At 40.6% G+C, this 20,030-nt stretch overlaps 1 protein-coding gene across 1 annotated transcript in view; it reads right to left on the minus strand.

Annotated features, from left to right (window-relative positions):
• Positions 1–20,030, minus strand: part of LOC104961479 (cGMP-dependent protein kinase 1-like) — a 51,888-nt gene that overhangs the window by 14,076 nt on the left and 17,782 nt on the right. The window contains exon 3 of the mRNA XM_010789774.1: positions 11,174–11,287. Within this exon, the coding sequence (XP_010788076.1) occupies positions 11,174–11,287 (114 nt within the window). The remainder of the gene's footprint in view (positions 1–11,173; positions 11,288–20,030) is intronic.

Consider the following 20,030-nt stretch of genomic DNA (forward strand, 5'->3'; position numbering starts at 1 on the left):
CATCGGTCCGGTACGGATAATCCGCCCTATAAAAGACCGGCGACAAGGGAATGCAAGCACAGGCGAGTAAAAGTGTTTCTGATGTCCCATTGTCTGATCCTGTGATTGTGTCGGTGCTTCCAGATAAAGCTGTGTCTGAGGAGAAGCCAGAAATGGTGGCTCCCCCTCGTGAGGATGTCATGTGACCAGCGCAACACGCCGGCTCAGACAAGCCTCTAGACTTCTCGACACTCCCGGTAACCCGAGAGCGTCAGCTAGTTTATCGAATCCTGGTGTTGGTGTTAGCTCTACAACATCTTAAGATTCATGTTGGACCAAGCCTTTGGCCAATTGTGGTGTTCAGCTGTTATGATCCCTTCATATTCTGCCCTGGCGTAACCAAGCACAATCAGCGTCTCCTGCAATGGGCTCGGATTGTGCGGGACTACAATAGTAGACACCCGTCCTTAAAGGGCTCAGAGAATGTGTTGACCGATGCTTTGTCCAGGTTGAGTTTGAGATGTTAGTGTGTTAGGTTGAGTTTGTGATGTTAATGTGTGTTATAGGAGTTCGTTAGTGTGTTTGGTTCACGAAGCTGCGGGTTTGTGTCTTAAGGGGGGGGGTGTTACGGTTGCTGTTTCTGCCTGCTCGTTAACCTGTCTTGGATTGTTTGCAGCTGTGTGTGTGTGACTATGTAAATGAGCTGTGTGGTTGCCCCAATGTCATTGGCTGCCCATCCTCTGGTCCGCCTCTGAAGATGGTGATTGGATTGACGTCATCCAATCGGCGCACAGCCGGCGCACACCTGCTGGGGAGGAGTACAAAGGCCGCGGACTATCACCACTCTGGAGGCTCTGTTGAGTGAACAGACGCCTCTCGCTATTTGCTCTTCGTTCTGGGGGATAACTTATGTGGACCGTGTTATTGTGATTAGCAGTATTGTTGTGATTAGATGTGCTTAGATCAGTTTGATTAGATATGCTTAGATTAGTTTAGTATTGTTTGACTGTTGTCCTAGCTGTGTTTTCTTACAGCCTTCCTTTGCTAGTTGTACCACTTTTACATTGAGGTTTTGTTTCCTTCTTTATTTATTGTGAGTATTTAGTTACCCTGTATGCGTTTAGACTCACTTTTTAGAGTCCTCCCTTAGTTTGGTTGCCCATTTAAACTTGTGCCCTTGTGGCCTCTATTGTTTGTTATTTAAACCGGTGTTTGTGGCAATTTGTTTGTTTCAGGCTGCTTGCCTGCCATTTTGTTCACCTGTTGTGCATTAAAACAACTTATAACTTTTACCAATCCCATTCTGGTTGTGTTGCTTCCCTTTGATTCGCCTAGCTCAGAAGGGAACGTAATTTACAGATTTCCTTTTCCATAGATGCATCATTATGTTCATAAGATCGATAAAACCATATAACAGGTGTGAGTCATACATGCTTACTTGTTATATTTGTGGAGGATTAGTTTGGCAGGCATCATCTTCCAGTGATCAATGTCAGTTTCTGAGACCTCATATGCACTTGTCATCTCAAGTGTCTTAAAGCCAGATCAAATCGATGTAAGATTTTTGCCGATTCCATTTGCACTTATCTGTTAAACCGTTAGAAGATCAATTGAAATACATTCTTCCCACAAATTTTAACTCCATTTTAAAGGATGGTGGTAATACACCTGAAACTGTTTGGTAACTGCCACAAACGCCAGCATACAAATAACTTCTGCACAGTTAGCGATAAGAGCTAGCTGACTAATAACTAAGCCAATTTATTCTGACAAGCATAGAAGAATAACGAGTGGGAGAAAAGTTCCACCGTCCCCTCAGGCTCACTACTCTCATACTGGGGTTACACTTAGACAGATACATTTACACCTTCTAAAAATCTGGGCTAGAATGCGTCTCTAGGTGGTTTGAGCAACCCCCCCTATTTACGTTCACTATTTAATCTGCCTCAAACACATTAGGTGTAAATGGAGTATAACACCAGAAAATAACAGTGTAAAACAGGTAAGAAAACAAAATAATCCTCCAGCACAGTGCGCTGTCCTCAGTTACCCCGAAATTCCCCCAGAGCAAGAAGCATGTTCATATTATGAGACGTCTTGTCACTTGAGACTATCAGCCTAAACAGGAAAAGCAGTTTAAAGCCACACCTGCAGGGCTTTTTTATGACTGACGCACTGACTGTATCGCTTCTGTCTGAGTCTCCGGCTGTCTTAACCTTTCATGCTGTGTAGAGCCCCAGCAGAGCATCTAGCTCCGGGCTTACACCTGCGCCTCAGCTGAGAATAAGGAAAACAGCAGCAGCAGGGGCCCATAGTCCAGACACACACATACCAAACACACACACACACTCAGGGAAAACCTTTAACACACAGACTCATGAACTCATACCTTTTTTTGAATTAAGTAAGCCACATGCAAAGCTCAAAATACAGGCAGTAACAACCCTAACTTCAAAAAGCTGGGAGGGGGCTTCCCTGCCACCATCACCATTTTACAATCTCTTTCTGCACTCTGGCAACAGTGTTACCATGGCAGCCTTGGAAACAGAAGATGTTTCCCCGCTCCGTCCCACTGGAATTCTATCTTCCAACGCCATTCTTTCTGTCTCTTTCCCTCTGTCCTCGTTTCTGCATTTTTCTTCACTTATCCAATGAAAGCCTTCGTCCTACGGCAGTATACTTCTCCCGGATATGCACACACCAGCACGAGGTGATGGGAAGAGAACGAGTGTGCCTCAACTTTTGCCTCAAAATATCTGGACATCATTACTGCCATGTCAGTCACAGCAAATGAGATGCCAATGTATGAGCTTTGTTTTTCTAGCAGCCATCAGTAATTGCTTTTGCTTTCTGCAGTGCGGTTTCAGATATATTTATTATCTCTGTTTTTCTGTGTTTAATTGCTCGTTTGAATTCTGATGTGTTACGCCACTTTGCTGCTTCTCTCAGTTTTTACATTTGCATGTTTATCTTTTGATGCATTTGCATTTACATACTTTTTCCTTGTTCTTGTTGCACCTCCAATGGTGCTACGGTTGGAACACACACAATAGCAGTAGATGGTGGCTCCATGTTTCTTAAGGGTGCACTCACTAGCTGTCCTGATTCTAAGAGCCCTTATGTCCAACTCTTCACGGGCCTGGCCACGCCTAATGATGGTGCTCGGTTGCACACGCCACCACCCTTTGTTTACACCTAGAGTAGAACATGTTGGTTCTCTTAAAAGCTGCAGTTCTTTTATACCTCCTCAGTATATATTACATACTGCTTATAATCTAAATGCACATGTTTTCTACGAGGCCGCCTGTCTATTTACTCAACAGTTCAATGTGAACCCTCTTCAGCAAATGGGTCGTTTCTCTCAAGTCGAATTGGACTAGATAAAACAGTTTTAAGTTGTTTGTTTTGTTAAAGAAAGCTTAAATCTGAGGTGCCATTCAACAATGCTTATAAATATGTAAAAGTAAAAAAGGGATAAAATATACCGCATATTTAAAAGAATATGGCCTACAGAAAGTGCTAAATGAATAAACTGTAAGGGAAGGTATAAAAGTGGTAAAAATGTCATATTAAGATGATCCGAGTACCATATTTCTAATTGTTCATATATTAAAAGATATCTTGATGAATGACAGCCTTGTTGTTATAGATAAGTCCTTTATGATGAGGTATTAGATTGAATAGTGTTATTGTTTTGATACTCAGCTGAATTTATAGGTCACTGACACATTTGAAGAACAAAGATAAAGTGCTCACACTGTTCAAAAAACACAAATCATGCCTTTTATTTGGACTGTGCTTTTACATTCTCCTCTCATTTTATTTTGAACACAGTGAAAATAAAGAATTGTATAAAACGTTGTTTAGTTATTCTCCCCTGGTTGGTTGGTATTCTGTACCCGTGCCAACATGAGAGTTGTCTCAAAGAGGGAGAGGAAGCCAAGACTATTACAGATGTTGTGGAAGAAATGCAGGATTTCATGTTACAGTTATGAAATGTATTATCAAGTGCAAAAATAATCTTTTTGTCTGCTTTTCCTTGTGATGAAAGTTCAAGAGTAAGAGACTCAGAGGACACACTGACAGTCTTAAAATCTACATGTTTTATTATTCAAACACAACAGCCTCTAGCCAAAGCTGCTATTCTCCTGCAGTCATAATGTTGAACTTGGTGCCTGGTTCTCAGAGGAGTCCAACCTGTAACTCCTCTCGCTCTGCCAAAACAAGATTCATTCCTCGTGGACAGGGTGAATCCTGAGACTTACCAGACTTTGTCTAATACACACACACACACTCACACATTTACACACACTTACATGCACATATCCCTGCCTCAGATTGATTAGAAAGACGACTGGTTGTGCACTCCCGAGCGGAAGGAAGGGGTTTTTAAACAGCTGAGCTATCACTGTCACACGGGCCTTTCTTAGAAATCTCCAGAACAATGCTGCTGCTCTGGCTTCATTTTCTCTCTGTGATACCACGGTATAAAGCGCTTTTCTTTTTGTAATGTATGTGTGATTACTGATGCCCACGCATTGGCCCTGTGCTAGCTGTCAGCTGTCATGCTTTATCTATGAAGCATGCTGAGGTGAAAGTCAGTTTCACCTCTGAGACTGCACCTGAAATATAAGCTACCGCACGTTAATCATGAAGTATTTAATTATACATGTCTGTGCTGTCTGCAAGGGTTTGAGGTGCTTCCAGAAGCATTCAGTAGCTCAGCCTCAGAGGACTGAATTCACCCTGATGTGTAGGAAAGAAATAGACAATAGGAAAAGCACATTGGCCTTGTACTCTTTGCAGAAAGTCTTTTAGAGCTCTACTGTATATATAGTCAATGGCACATGTTGTAAAGTCTTAACATACACGCTCATGAAGATGAAGAGCCGTAAATCTTCCGAACAGACTCGGGGCTTGGACGGCCGCCAACTATGTTCATTTTCCTTTTTATCTTAAATCCAAATTAGCAGGGGGAAAGAGAGTATAAATGTCAAATAAAGGGATTTATTGAGAAATTAAATGTTGACTTGCGATAATTATGATAGCCTGTCTTTTCATGGATATGGATTGGTTGGCATTAGAAATGTAAAGATACATTGCAAGATGGTTAAACCGCAATGCAAGTTAGATTTTCTTTAAACAGCAGAACTTCTTCTTCTTCGTTACTTCCTATATCAATATGCTTTCACTTGGTCAAGTTTGAATTTGTACTAATGCCCCTCAGAATGGTAAAAGCTGGAGGATTCAGTCATTTACATTTTTGTATTGACTCCTTTGTAGACTTGTTGACTAGTTTTCATATTTTCCCGAAACACTATGGTCTTACTGCAAGGTGTCCCAACTGAGGCGTTCTATCGTATTCTTTAGGAATAACTGCGGTACATATATCGTAATGTATAGGAAACACTTATTGCTGGTATAATGAAGTGAACATTCTCATTTTTATTGTCTTTAAATGTTCCATTATAGGATGTTTAAATCTGGATAGCAGGACTTTGCGAGCAAGACTACTTTGACATTTAAATGGGCCCAGTTTGCCCCCAAGAGCGAACTCTTAAACTCATGCTTTGCAAACGTTTTTTCTAATCCTTCCTCTGAACAACAAGTTTATTTTTTCTCTACACCCCCTTTTAGTATTTCCCGCCATACTCTTGGTTTCTGCTTGTTCCCCATGTTCTCTCACATATGGTAATCTCACTGCCATAATGGGAGACAAAAGTTAAACACTCCATCTTCAATAAGAAAAAAACACAACTTAAACAATTAGTAGTTGCCTCCAGGATGACGACCATAATACTATAATTCAATAATGACTCTGATCGTTCAGAATATATAGAAAACAAACTCATTTTGACTTGTTTGGTGGGCAAACAAACAAGTTTGTTCATAATGATAAATGAAATGGCTCTCAGTTTGTGATTTATACTTTCCAATTGTCAATTTAATACCACCATTTTCATTACAATGCTTGTTTCTCCACTACCTGCAGACCGTGAGAACTGCTCTGTATGTGTGTTTGTTTGAGGGATTGAGTGGAAATACTGACAGAAAGTGAGACAAATGTGCTTCTAATGGCAAATACCCATCCATACACTTGAGTGGTAAATAGGATTTTCTTTCAAGTGCATGCTGCCTTCCACCTCTGGAGATCTTGAAATCCCTTTATATGCTTATTAACATGAATCCTTTCATTGTTTTTATTTGAAAACCTTATCACATGTAAAAACATTCACGTGTGCATATGATTCCAACTAAGGCCCCGTTCACATGGAGACGAAACGGATTTTGAACCGAAGTCGATTTCCAAAAAGTCTTCCGTCCACACGGAATCGGCTCAAGAAACGTGTCCGTCCACACGAAACCGCTCGAAACCACTGGAGACGCTGTAGTACATATGCCGGGCCTGTAAGTGGCGCTGTACTTCCGCCACAAAATACACAAAAAGCAGCGAATAGGACCCCCCAAGCATGTGCATAATGCATAAACAAACAAACAAGGTAATAAAAGGTAAAATCTGTATCATGGTCAGTAGCGTCTGGAGCACGAACGTAACCCTGTGATCCGCCATTGTTGTTGGCGAAACGCATCAGCAATGACGCGGGGGGGAGCAGGAGAGGCGGGGCTATGAACGTATATAGGGCATATACGGAGCTGCAAGCGTTTCGTCTCCAGACTTACCCACTTTGGGAGCCGTTTTCAAAGTGTATCGGTTTCGGGCTCCGAAGCCGCGGCTCCGTTTCGGCTTCGTGTGGACAAACTTTCTATACGATAAAGAACTTTAGCGGACACAACTGAAATCGTGGCCTAAGAGCACAGCTGAGTTTCTGTCCTGACATTCGAGACTGATTTTTCGTATTCTGAATTAAATCTCATTAAAAAAAAATAGAAATACTTTGGATTTGGTTACAAGCTGTTGGAAAGAACTAGATTTTTCTGTGAAAGGTCTATCTATAGGGCTTAATATTTAATAAGGAACACAAACAGAATCAGCTTGACATTCAGTAAGTTCAGAACAAGTGAGGGCTTGTTGACAAGTTTAAATGAAACCATGTAGCTGACAAGGTCAAGTTGACTCCTGTTGGATGTTGATTAGGTGTTAAAATGAATTATTGAATCGATTGACATTTGCTTCGGTTATTTACTTTTTCAAACAAAAATGCAAAACAACGTCTACAGGTAATTATGACATTGTGAGGTTTTGCTGCTTTTCCTTCTTTTATATCATTTTAAATTGAAAATCTTTGTGTTTTTGACAATTGGTTTTACAAAAGAAAGCAATTAAAGAAATCACACTGAGCTGTAGAAAATTGCTGCGAAGGGTCCTGTTTCTTGATGTATCAAACAATTACTTAATTAACAATGGATGGATAATAATTAAAACAAATAATTGCAAGTTGTCTAAAAAACCTTTTTTCCCAGTGACTATTACGTTTGTAACTACATGCTAGGGTCCACAACTTTAAGTGGTCATTTTCAAGAAAAAGATGGAGCCAAAGCAACAATATTGTTTTGTTGATGGTTTCCTATATTGTCATGTGGCGCAGTGATGCTTACTGCTGTCACCTGCTGTGCAGCTTTATGCCAGGCTGAATTGCTTTCTGTTATGCTGTCCAAGCCTTCTTGAAGCAGTGACATTTGATGCAATAAAAGAACTTATTTTAGCAGCCACCGTATTTCTCTCTTCTTTCTCAAATAAATACCCATTTTGTCCTTTTCCCCTCAATTTGCTGTCACTGCTGTCCTGTATGTATCACCTCTCTCTTTTATCTCTCACTCTTTCTTCCTCTCTTCTCTTTATCCAGCATCTTCTGGGTCGTTGTGATGTGAAAGGAATGTGATATGGATTTGATTGCAAGGGGAACATCTAATTCGAAGGCAACATTTTTCTCTCAGGCTGCACAGGAGTTTGTTCGTTATTTGCTGGCAGAGCCATCCCCCAAATGTGTCCATAGCTCTACACTTAAGTGTCTGTATCCTGGAACTTAACACAACATATTGACTGAGGGAGCTTGTTGGGGACACTCCGCAGGCTGGGTGTAAGTGCTGCTCGAAACTCTCCAGCCAGGGCAAACTTACTCTAAAGCATCTATTCCTCCTGGGAAAGTCCAAGCAAGTGCTCACACATGAAATCACCTGAAGGCTGAAAAGGACTGGGTTGATGGTAAACGAAATCCCTGTCAGTCTATCCAGGTATTTACATGGAAATGCAAGAATTAATACAAACTCAACCAATCCTGTTATTATAGCATTACATTTTGCTCTTGTCCCTGCAATACATACAGGTATGCCTCAGATTAATTTATTGGAATAATACTTACACAAGTTCCTTCAAAAGAAGGGGTTCAATACACATGTTTTAAACAGTCCAGAAATGAAACCTTTAAAATAGACTAAGTGTATTATTTATTTGTTTTGCCAAGCGTTTTTATTATGGCTTTTTTGCTCGTTAGACGTTGTACCATAAATTATAGATTCTGCTCATGCCATTAGCACCAACCTTATCCAAAAACATGTTTTTCATCCTTTTCAGGCGATCACTGTTTCATACCCCTGTGGTTTGATAAACAATTCGCAGAGAATTGAAATTAAGTCTGGAATGCTTAATCTATCACATTCTAACTGCTGTTGTTGTTGTCAAAGTTATTTTATCCCTTTGTTGTAAGTGCAGATTGATTTGGAAAACCAGCCGACAGACACAGTGCTTGCACTGATGAATTTTCAAAATCAAGCTAGTTTCTAGTCAGTGATTTTCATAATGGGCTCAAAAAAGCAGAAAGCACATCATGCCTGCAAGATGGAAAAGACAATCAAAACTCTGTGGGATGCTTTGGAAATGTTTTTCAATGGCCTCGCTCAAATATGCTGTATCACTGTTAGGGTGCTTAAGGACTAAAAGCGTCTGAAACAGGACTGTTCAAGCTAATGTTACTATCACTGGAACAAAAGATGCACACTGCAGCACAATTGAAACAAACAAACACTGCTAATGTTATCATTATGTCGGCTGTCTAAACCCTCTGCGGTGGAAAGGCCTTCAGTTTTTCCTGCTTGGTTTGACTGTATTCAAATCATAACAGCAAACCATTTCTCTAAATGAATTATTGCTCGTAATTGTTTCAAGGAGTTTTCTTATTAGACAAATGACTCCAATAATCTTTCACGGATAGCAATAATGTCATTATATTTTGAGTCACATTTGCAGTTAAAGGATGGAGGTGGCATTCTGTCCACATTAGCAGGTTAATCATCTTAATTCTACTGTACCGGTAATTGTTCATGCTAAGACTTAGGATACTTAGGATGGAAATTGAAATTACACACTGGTTATGGCTATCATCCTACAGGGTTCCACAGATCAATTTCAATGTGTTGATTGGAAGCTGAACCCCCATGCGTTTCAATGGGAGGCCGTCACTTCTGATATCCTGTGGCGACTACATTTCTTATTCCTTAACTATGTAGAGACATGCATTAAACCATCCACCCTCTGAGACTCCGCCTGTGACCCCGTTAGACTGTAAACACACTTCAGCCAATGTAGACAGTTACATCATTTGTTCCATGCTGAGTTTTTTTTATTAGCCGGCCACCTCTCCCGCAAAGCGCTGCCGCGCATTCGCCAATGGGCTGGTGGCAGGCGAAAGAATATACAAAATAAAAAAGACAAGACACTCTGTCGTCTGTAAGGAAGGGGGATATTTTATCCCAGAAGAGTTGGCTCAATTCCCTGTGTGGGAACCTGTTGCCATAGCAACGGGAGCTGGGGGTTTACGTCAGGTAGGGTCAGAGGTAGAAGATCATGGGATTAGAAAGGGGTCAGAAGGAGAGTGCAACCTCGCTGACACCGTCATCGACCTCAGCTTCCTCCACACTCCAACTCACGCCTCCTTGCCCTCAAATAAAGGCCAGAGGGACCACCCTCCCCCCCCTGCCCTTCATGCCTGCATTCATACCGGGGTCACACGCAAAAAATCAACTAGCTCACAGAGTGTGGGATTGTATACAGGTCAAATCGCTTTATGCTCTTCGCTTGGACACATGCCGATTTTCATTTATTTCAATTTGCACGCCTTCAACCACCAGACCTTATCTTATTTCCCTTTTTTATTTATTTATTATCCCATCTTAAGACACATTTCCAGCTTTTTCCCATTTCCTGCCTTACATAAACACACATTTTTTCTTCCTGACACACTTGCTTCCAACACACTAGGTCTCAAATGTGCGTAGTCCTCCATCTGTCCAGTACTTTCTCAGTCTCCTCTTCTAATTCTATTAGACTGACTATTCAAATTGCCAGTCTAACAAACCACACACTCTTCCAGTGTGCATCCTTCATAGCAGGAGCTTTGGCTCATGAAAGAGTAAGACCTTGAAATTCAGATCTCAGGGGGAGTTTCCAAAACACTTGGGATGCACAAAGAATATCGGCAAATATTGAGAAATGTAAATGATGAGATATTATTCCTGGAAACCAATGATACAAACGTGCTTTTCATTGACGCAACATCGACACTCTCTATTACAGCAGGTGGTGGTATGCACCTTTTTAAGTTTTCTAGCTTTCCGCCAATAAAAACGGAGTAGAAGAAGAACAAGATTGAAACAAGTTGTCGCTGGGGCGTGGACGTTAATCAAAATGTTTAGAGTTGGACCAGAGAATATAGATTTGTGTACTTAAATAAAATAAACAAATTCACATTTTAAGAGTAGGAACTGTTTTTTAATGTTGCTGTCAAGAGCTATGGATTCTTATTTCACCCATCTTTGATCACAAGGTCTCACTACTCTTTCTTTACCTCAGGTGTAAACAAACCACAGGGTATACACTTCTTTTTTTAAATATGAATCCGTTATCTTAATGGTATCTGCCATGAGAAGCAGGTCATTTTGGGTTATCAATATAGGCTGAAAGAAATCCATATGGTGCATGCCTAGAAAACACAGAGAGGCTAGTGTTGGTGTTTCATCACGAGGAACAATGCTATCTGTGCTAAAGTGCGACTGTGTCATCCTTCTCTCTGAGTCAACGTACGACTGATCTTACTGGCAAAAAGACCCCTTATCGTCCATACCAGGGGAACAGTTTTCACTTGTGTGTGTGTGAGAACAGGTGGCATTATCTGTCACCTGGGCAACATGTGAACATTTAACACTGATGGGATCACTGTGGATTTTTTTCCAGACTCACTTTTGACCGTGGCCGTCCTGGTGCAGTTGTAGAGAATAGCCAGCTCTCCAAACACCTTCCCCGGTCCCATGGTGCACAGCTTCATGCTCTCCTTCGTCACCTCCACCTTCCCGTCTGAAACATGCAAAGAAATAAAGGTACACCATTAAGCATAATTGTATTCAAATGTTACCATTCATTTGCCCGCCTGATTACCCAAGTGTGTGTGTCCTCTTCTACATTCATTAAGTGTGGCAAACAAAGTTTCAGTGTTAAAATGGATTGGATGATAGGTGTCTGAGGGCTTATGCCCCTTGACTCACTGAGCTGGGAAAAAATAAGATTGTTTTACAATGTGGAGTTTCCAAGGATTACTAGCCTCCTTCCAACCATGTGCGTGGCCCTGTTAAAGAAAAGCAGCAATGTGACATATAAAGCTTTAAACTCCCTAACTCACAGACACCATATGGTATGCCTTAAGATAAGGGCTGTTAGCTTCAAACATTCTAAAAAGTGTTTTCAAATATTATTCCATTGGTAAGGATTAAAATAGTCACCATTGAGATATGTTTTCAAAGTAGACATACAGTACATGTGCCTTGAAAAAAATCACCTAGCATTTCTGGCTTATAAAGACCAAACATCTTCCAATAATAATTCACTTCTTTTGATCCTATTATTCTAACATATTCCAATAACAACAGTAGGTATTAGCACAAGTGAGTACTGTGGCGAAAGCATAGCAGAGAAAAGGAAATTAAATCCTCTTCAAACCACTTATCGTTGCTCTGCTTGTCAATGTTGGATACATGCAAATTATTGTATGTGTGTTTCACGGATGTAGAAGCTTGTTAGCAATATGACCAGGATCAAATTGATTTCCATGTCCTAATATCTTCCAGATTTTTCACATTCTGGTTTGCTTAACAAGCTTCTTATACTTTTGTTACATCACATTATGCTCCTGATCCATACGAGCATTAACGAAACACACACATAGGTGTCTGTACAACGCCTTTGTACATTACTTATGTACATCCCATAGAAGCAAAATTCCAGTTGAAACATATGAAGCTCTTGGGATTGGCTGTTTTGTTTAAGAAAGCTTTATCAAGAATGTGTACTTTCTTCAAAAATCAGCATTCCAGCACGACCATACCTATGATTCACAGAGAGCCAAAAGCCAAAGGAAACAGATGACGTCAGATCCAGGATACTGATGAAATACGGCCAGATGATAACAGCATGCAAGCGATGCTCAGAGGAAACTGTTTGACAAGTTATCTTATTAGAGAGGGGTCGTGAACTCTTTGACAAAATAGCCTCCAAAACACGTAAGAACTAATTGTTTTCTACACTTGGAACTCCTGCACCTTTTCCGCCTTGTTTGACAATACATCATCCATTAACACCGAGCTTGAAGCTTCCACGTAGAGAATATATTCAGCTCTTACAGCGTTTCCCCATCTAACTTCTACCTCAGTGCAGTTTTCCCTGCATATGTTTGACAGCCTTTTTACCCGTCTGGGCTTCCTGCAGAGCTCCCTATCTATTCCGTGGAATGGGAAAACGTTCAGGAGTTAAACAATGCATTGCTTGTGCATCTTTATTTTCAGCTTTTTTCCCCTCACACAAGCTCTCTTTATTGATTTAAAGCAAACACAATAAATGTCTTACATATCTCTCCCCCAAATAATCAGCAGACGACTCATTTCAGGAACTTGTTGAGTCTGAATCTGCTCAAAACAGAATCAGTAACTATGCTAAACTCAGTTCTCTATTGCAGTTTCACATATTTCTCATTCTATTATCTATTTCACCCTAACAAGCTCCTATTTCTCGCTCTCTTGAGCATAACATACAACTTCCTCTACATCTCAGGACTTGTCAGGAAAGAGCAAACCCCTGTTGCTTTTTAATAAGAACAACTGTAAAATGTTCTGTGAACTGAGTAAAGCTGAATTATCTGTCAATCTAGCCTTACAATTCTACGTCTACAAAGACTTTAATTATTGAACTCATTATGCTGCGAGCATTACATCTGGAGAATGGCCATTGAGAATGGATTGCGCCTAACCAATAAGCCGGACTAAATGGCGCACAGTGGGGGGGGGGGGGGTGGCGGTTGTGATGATGGTGTGGCTCATCATCTCTAATAGCCCTTATCAGAAACTATTAAACCTAGGTGTAATAGCTTGAAAACAACCCAGTGTGTATAGAGTTCATGTTGATCTCTGAGTAGTGAAGACTGCCTAGCACTAATTAAAAACAATATTTGAAGTGCATATTGAGCAAAATGAGCATAGCAAACATCTTTGGGAAAGAGTAGCAACATGAACTTTAAAGAAAAAGAAACAAAAAAAGTGGCCGCAGTGACAAACAGATACAAATAGATGTAATATGTTTCTGTATCAATACAGAGATAATATCTGCCCTATTCAAAAGGACACAAGGCAACCATCTTCATTTACTGCAATGAAAGGCCTTCTGAGATTTAATAACAGCGCTGTGTGGTGATGGTGAATGGGTTCATGTAAGGACAAAGAAAACCACACATCAGCTAGCAAAAACTTTACCCCCAACTATGGACGAAGCTAATTTCCTGTGGTTGTCCAGGTGATTAATCCCTGACAGAGGTGAGCAGTTGGAGCCCAGCTGCTGTTTGGGATGACTTGGGCTATGAGGGAATTGCTAGGAAATTAATTAAGCACATTTCTATTTATTGGATTCCAACCAATGGTCTTTTTTTATAAAACTGTCATCCAGAAGTTCTTATGAACTGACGCCATCACATTGTCCAGCTCATTTCCTGTTTTTGTTCCCAATATGTCTTGGCTTTAATACTTATTACAGTAGCTCCACGTTCTCTGGTAATTCATCTCTGCTTACATATGCACGCAAAATTCAAATGTTATTCAAAATACTACAGGCAAATTAGCAAACACATCAATGAGGAACTGCTAATACATTCCAAATAGATGCAATACGGCGTGTATAATGTTAACTGCTATTAAGGCTTTTCCCTGTCAGTGTCTCGCAGCAGGTTTGTGCCCCTGAGGCAGTGTAGATGTGTTAATGGCTTATCATCTGAATGCACACAGCCATTCGCTCTTCATTACAGGGCACTGGGACAGACCTCGAAGCAGACTTCCCTCTGGCTCAAGATCAGATATGATTCTGGCTGCATTTCAAATCAATAGGCCGCGTACTTTTGGGTTGCCGTTATCTCACACTCGGGCTGAAGACATATAAAACAGATTAAAAAACGACCCGAATGTGCCCCTACTAACCCTTAAACAGGGGTTATTTTATATAATCCTCTGTGATGTGGAAGATATCTAACTAAATAAAAAGTTATTTATATCTCTCTCTCTAAACCTTATGGCTACAATTACCCGGTTAGATTAGAGATAGAGGAATTCTTTAATAAGTCTACTCAATTTTGGCTTTGTAAGCTGCATGTGACACAAGCTTCTCCCAAAAAAATGTGGATAAAAGGACATTTGTTGATTTCCACATGGAGTCTTGGCCATTACTGAGGCCATTATGCTGTGTCTATAAATAAAGTGGAGTTTTAGGGGTCAGGCACAGGATGCTGTTTAATTCTCCCTCCTCTTCTTTCATCGATAGTTTATGTTTGTCAAGCAGCACAAAATGCATATAAAGAAACAGGATGTGTGGGAAGCTCAAGATCCCTAAAGGATAACACGTAACCACCATCCCATCTTTATAGGCCTTGTGCTTCCGGTGCTGCTCATTGGTCTGATTTCCCGATTAAGTGCCTATCTGTGAGAGCATCACACTGATAGTAAATCAAGCTGAGCATGGTTGCATCATGCTCCCACTGACAAAGGAAAGGGTATCATTACCACTGGAGGTTTTTGGTGGAACACAGCTAGAGTTGGCACTTTGCTAAAGTGACTTCAGGTTGGCAATGATATGTCTGTCACCTCCTGTCTGATTCTTGGAGGAAAAGGCCACGGGAGAAACGAGACTGAAGCTGAAATCTCTTTTTGTCGAGCGTGGGATCTATGCATAGGGGACGGAAATGGATTCAGAAATGTCCAGGGTTTAAAAACGACCAACTGCCCTTTTATTGCTTTAATACAAAATATGTGGTTTGAAAGATATTATATATTGCAGCTCATTCAAGTTTGACAGCCTTTGACTCTGCATGTGCACTGAGCAGTTATTTGCGTTTTCACCTTGCTTTTCATAGAACACAATGTGACCTCTCAAAAACACTTCCAGCTAAACAAATATTCATAGCTGCCCAATCATGAAGAATGAGATTCATGAATCAACCCTACAGGACATCAGAAAATGAAAATAAACTGAATAGATTACAGAATGAATGCAGCTTCTCTGCTTCACATACTCAGTTGAAAGCTCTTACAACAGCTGGACGTTAACATTTGAGTTTGAGGTTAATTAATGACTTATTTGTTTTAAATGACTCATTGGTCATTCATCCTGATCACAGAACATGGTTCAATAATGAAGACAAGCTGTTCTGCAGCATTATTTTCCTTCCTGTTAAATACAAAAAAAACCTAGAGTGTGAGAAAACAAGAAGCCAGAAAGAAGAACAAAAACAAAGAGAGAGATTTAGACCTTTGCTATGTTATTAATCAATGAGGCTGGCTCAGAATGGGACAGGCTTGTATTAAGCCTAGAGTCTCCTGGTACTGAAATTGACAAACACTCAAGCTTGTTGCTTCAGAGAATCCCTAGGTGTATACAGTACGTACAGGAAAACAAGCAGCAGAGTGATGCATGGAAAGCAGTGTGTGGTAGAGTTGGGAAATGCAAATTGTCCGTTATTGTCAGACAGTGAGTGCCTGTCTCCCAGCGATGTTCCGTATATTGCATTTCTGACTGATAGCAAACTCAGAGTGCAACGTAGCTTTGTAACGGCTAAATCTGATGCTGTTTACAACCTGTACCACACGCTGTAGGTGGCTGCTAGGAGCTGAACCGTATGTCTTAGTTTGTTTACATGTGAAAATTGTTCTTTATTGAATAAAGCTTAGAATATCTGTCTTCATATTTTTTTATGTTGTTGGAAGGTTAAAAGCCAGCTCATATGGATTGGAGCAAGAATATTTCGTAAAATAAAAAATAATTCCTTGTAATGTTTAAATCTATAATTTTTCAAAAACATTTTTACCTTCAGACAACTAATTCCACAAATATTCATATACTTACAATACAACTGTAGCTTAATCTTTATCTGGAACTGGAAATGCCAGCTTTTAAACAGAATGCATAGACTGGAAGAAAAAAGAATTCACAACTGAATGTCATAGAAATCACAAACAGCCTCCACATACTAACAAGTGTTATTATCCAGTCAAGGCCAACATACTATGATATTTGTATCTATATATATTGTGTTATACTGCGGATCATTAAGCCACAACTGGCTCTGTTTGGCTACGTGAAGATGTTGTTAGAGTGGGTGAATAGTGGCAGCCTGTAAACATAAACACAGTTTGATTTTTGCCCTGAGTCCTCCATCTCTGTTCCGCAGAGCGGCACGTCTGCATCATCCCCAAAAAAAACAACATTGTTGACTCTCAACAGCTCTCTATCAATAAACTTGTGGCGTAGTTGTGTTGCCTTCTGCGGCTTCAGGAATCTGAAGATGGAGGGGGGGGGCGATTGCATTTTCTTTACTGCACAGCTATATAGCACTTATACTGAAAGAAATGATAACAAAATGTTTTAACTTCTGCACGCACACAAGCCTTCGAATAATCAGCCTTCAACTCTGGGAACCTCATTGGTCAGTTCTTTACTCACAAAGCTTTCTGAGCCAAATAGGAAATGCCGGCTTGATTCAAAATGAAAAATAAAGTACTGTCAAAACATTTTTCACAGCCTTCTTTGATCTGTAAGGCTGCATTGGGCTCCGTTCACCAACCTGACAAGTAAAGACAGTTTCGTATATTCACCGCTTTGTGGCTTCACTTTTAGAGCAAACTAGCTGACGTCACACACTAAATGTATGCTGTTTTCATTACAGGAGCAAAAAAAGCAAAAGCAAGTGAAGTGAGAGATGCAAGAATGCAGCAATGAGGGGAAACGCAGGGACAGCAGGGGAGGAAGATGAGGACTGACACCTGATGCTAAAGGTGAGCTGAGATGAGATCACTTCAAATGTTTTCAGTTAAACTGAGGCACCCTTACGCAGGGCTCCCTGCCATCGGCACAGTGGGAAATGGCAGCTTCTTTACAAGTGGTTTGTGAGAACCTAAAGACTAAAAAACGTGCCGCCGACAGAATACTTGGGACAGTGCGTTTCATCCTTTTTACATCATTTTACCTTGGAGACGGGGATTCAGCAGAAGCATCACAAACATCATTTACTGAGGATAGAAGGGCGTTCGAGGTGAGACAGATAGTTACATTTCCTGTGTCTAGAACCCCTATTTTATATCTTTGTTTTCATTAAAATATTATAATGGTCCAGGTTCCCTCCCTGCTTCTCCCCATCAAACTCGGATTATGGCTTTTGTGTTGACAAGCTGATTGATAGCCTGAGCAGGGGGCGGTGAACATGATCATTTTGTATTCAAGGAGCAAATCACAGCGTCGTAATTAGCAGTTAACGTCCATGCCATGTGCACATACTGTATATTTTACGCAGACAAGTCTTAATTAGACAGCGTCAACATCAGAATACAGATTAATACGGCATCTTAAGTTCTACAATAATGGGCCTCTCATTTCTGCAGGCTGCTCTCATTTCAGTCGCCACTGTCACCACAGACATGAAGTGTTGATTCCGTGTCAATGTTGTCAGACACAAATAGTTACACTAACATACACATTGTGTGTTTCCTAAGCATAGAAGGAAACATACTAAACCGGAAAACCAGTCTTGTCACGCTGAGGTTGTTGGGAATGGCCTCAGTGCTCTAGTTATTTTTGGCATAAACCAAAGTATTGGACACATTTAACGATTTGACCTGACTATGGTACTGGATGAAAGTTGGAGGATTTCCGAATATAATACCCGTCAAACAGCTGCTGATATTTCAATCTGAAGCAAAGTGGTGGACAACAGACTGAAATTGTCGATAGAGCCATGTTAAGGGCTGCAAAGTATTTCTAACTTTACATTTGACCATGTTTCTTTAAGATGAAATGCCGCCGGCGTGCGTTGTCACTTGCCGGTGGGCATGTCTGAAGCTAGACCAACAACCAATCACCTCAATCTCCCGCCCCGGAGAGACAAGCAGCAGTTTAATTGGCTAGAGCTTGTACTGGCATATGATTCGATTGGCTGACGCTTCCGTCGAAGCTTCAAAAGTTGCTACGCTTCGCTCCCACAATGCAATTCGGCAAAGCGTGACGTCACCCCATTCAAAGTGAATGGGCTGAAGCGTTGAAGCTTTAACGAACGCCGCTGTGTGGACGGGCCGTAATGGTTGAAAACAGAAGCTTCAGCACCTAACTGAACATTCTCAGCGCGCGTTTTCATTTTAAAAATCATAACATTTAAGAAAAATGCTTAATTATCAAGCTTAAAACAAGTCTGGTTTTGTAGTCATAAAACAGGGATGTTCTCATATATTTGGGTATGTGTACCCCAACACTGCGTAACTCATGAATACAAACACATGGTCAGCTAACAACAGTAACATGTACTTGGCACAAAAGAAAACGTAGGGATTCCCATGCTGGGGTATTTGACGGTAGCAATCAAAGTTCAAAGAGATGAATTTGAACACAAATAAGTGTGCAGGGAGAGAAGAGAAAGAAACCCTTATCTCAAAGTCTCCTGTAAGCCTTGACTCCAGTGACATTGATTGATGAAACTGGCCTTTGCCAAGCTCTCTCTGTTCACAATAAAGTCTCAAAAACTGACATAGCTTCTAGGCATGACATCTTCACACGGTGTGTGTGTGTGTGTGTGTGTGTGTGTGTGTGTGTGTGTGTGTGTGTGTGTGTGTGTGTGTGTGTGTGTGTGTGTGTGTGTGTGTGTTTGTGCGCGTGCGCGCGCATGTGACAGTCTGGGGGGGGGGATTTATCCATCACCTTAGCAGAGCAGATTACTTGGGCCCTATCTTGTATCCTCAGCGTGAACCTCGGCAAACACACAGCTTATCCAGTCACAGCAGACATTCAGCATCACTCCAAGTCTATGGCCAATCACATCCCCATGGACACACACACACACACACACACACACACACACACACACACACACACACACACACACACACACACACACACACACACAAGGGTGTAACTTTGGCTTGAGAAGTGGGGGGGACACAAAACAGGGGGTCCTCTGCAATGAAACATTGTTCTCGATTTAATTCCATTTCCTGCCTTTCTAAAAAAATATATTAGGGACTATGGTGTTAACTAATCCAAGAAAAATGTGTAGTGTATATAATGAGTGTGCAAACTTATCTATCCATGAACCTGTTTTATTTGTGATGACCTCACATCCTACAGGGGGGTAAGATTTTTTTCTTTAAATTGAAGTTAAAGGCATCAATCTGGTGCACAAATTAAGAGATTTATGGATACAGCTCTCAACAATCATATGAAACAGAACTGTATATATTTCAATACTCCAAAAGCCATTAGAATATGCTCACAACCAATAAGAAATCATTGATATACTCCTCTCTCCTATCTTTATCTTACCTAGTCTGTATTCTTTCTTTTTATTTATGCATATTTTACTAATCACTCCCCTTCCAAACTATGTTTTTAATTTTTTACTGACATTGGAATTATTTTTTAACTTATTTTGAACATACTAACATACTATATTAAATAGACTAAAGTTTACAATATAATCACTCAGCGAGTCCTTTACCTCCCTGAGTTGATGTTATCTCAGTCCGACAGGAGA

Source organism: Notothenia coriiceps, unplaced genomic scaffold (assembly GCF_000735185.1).
Source record: "Notothenia coriiceps isolate Sejong01 unplaced genomic scaffold, NC01 NC01_scaffold00033383, whole genome shotgun sequence".
NCBI lineage: Eukaryota > Metazoa > Chordata > Actinopteri > Perciformes > Nototheniidae > Notothenia > Notothenia coriiceps.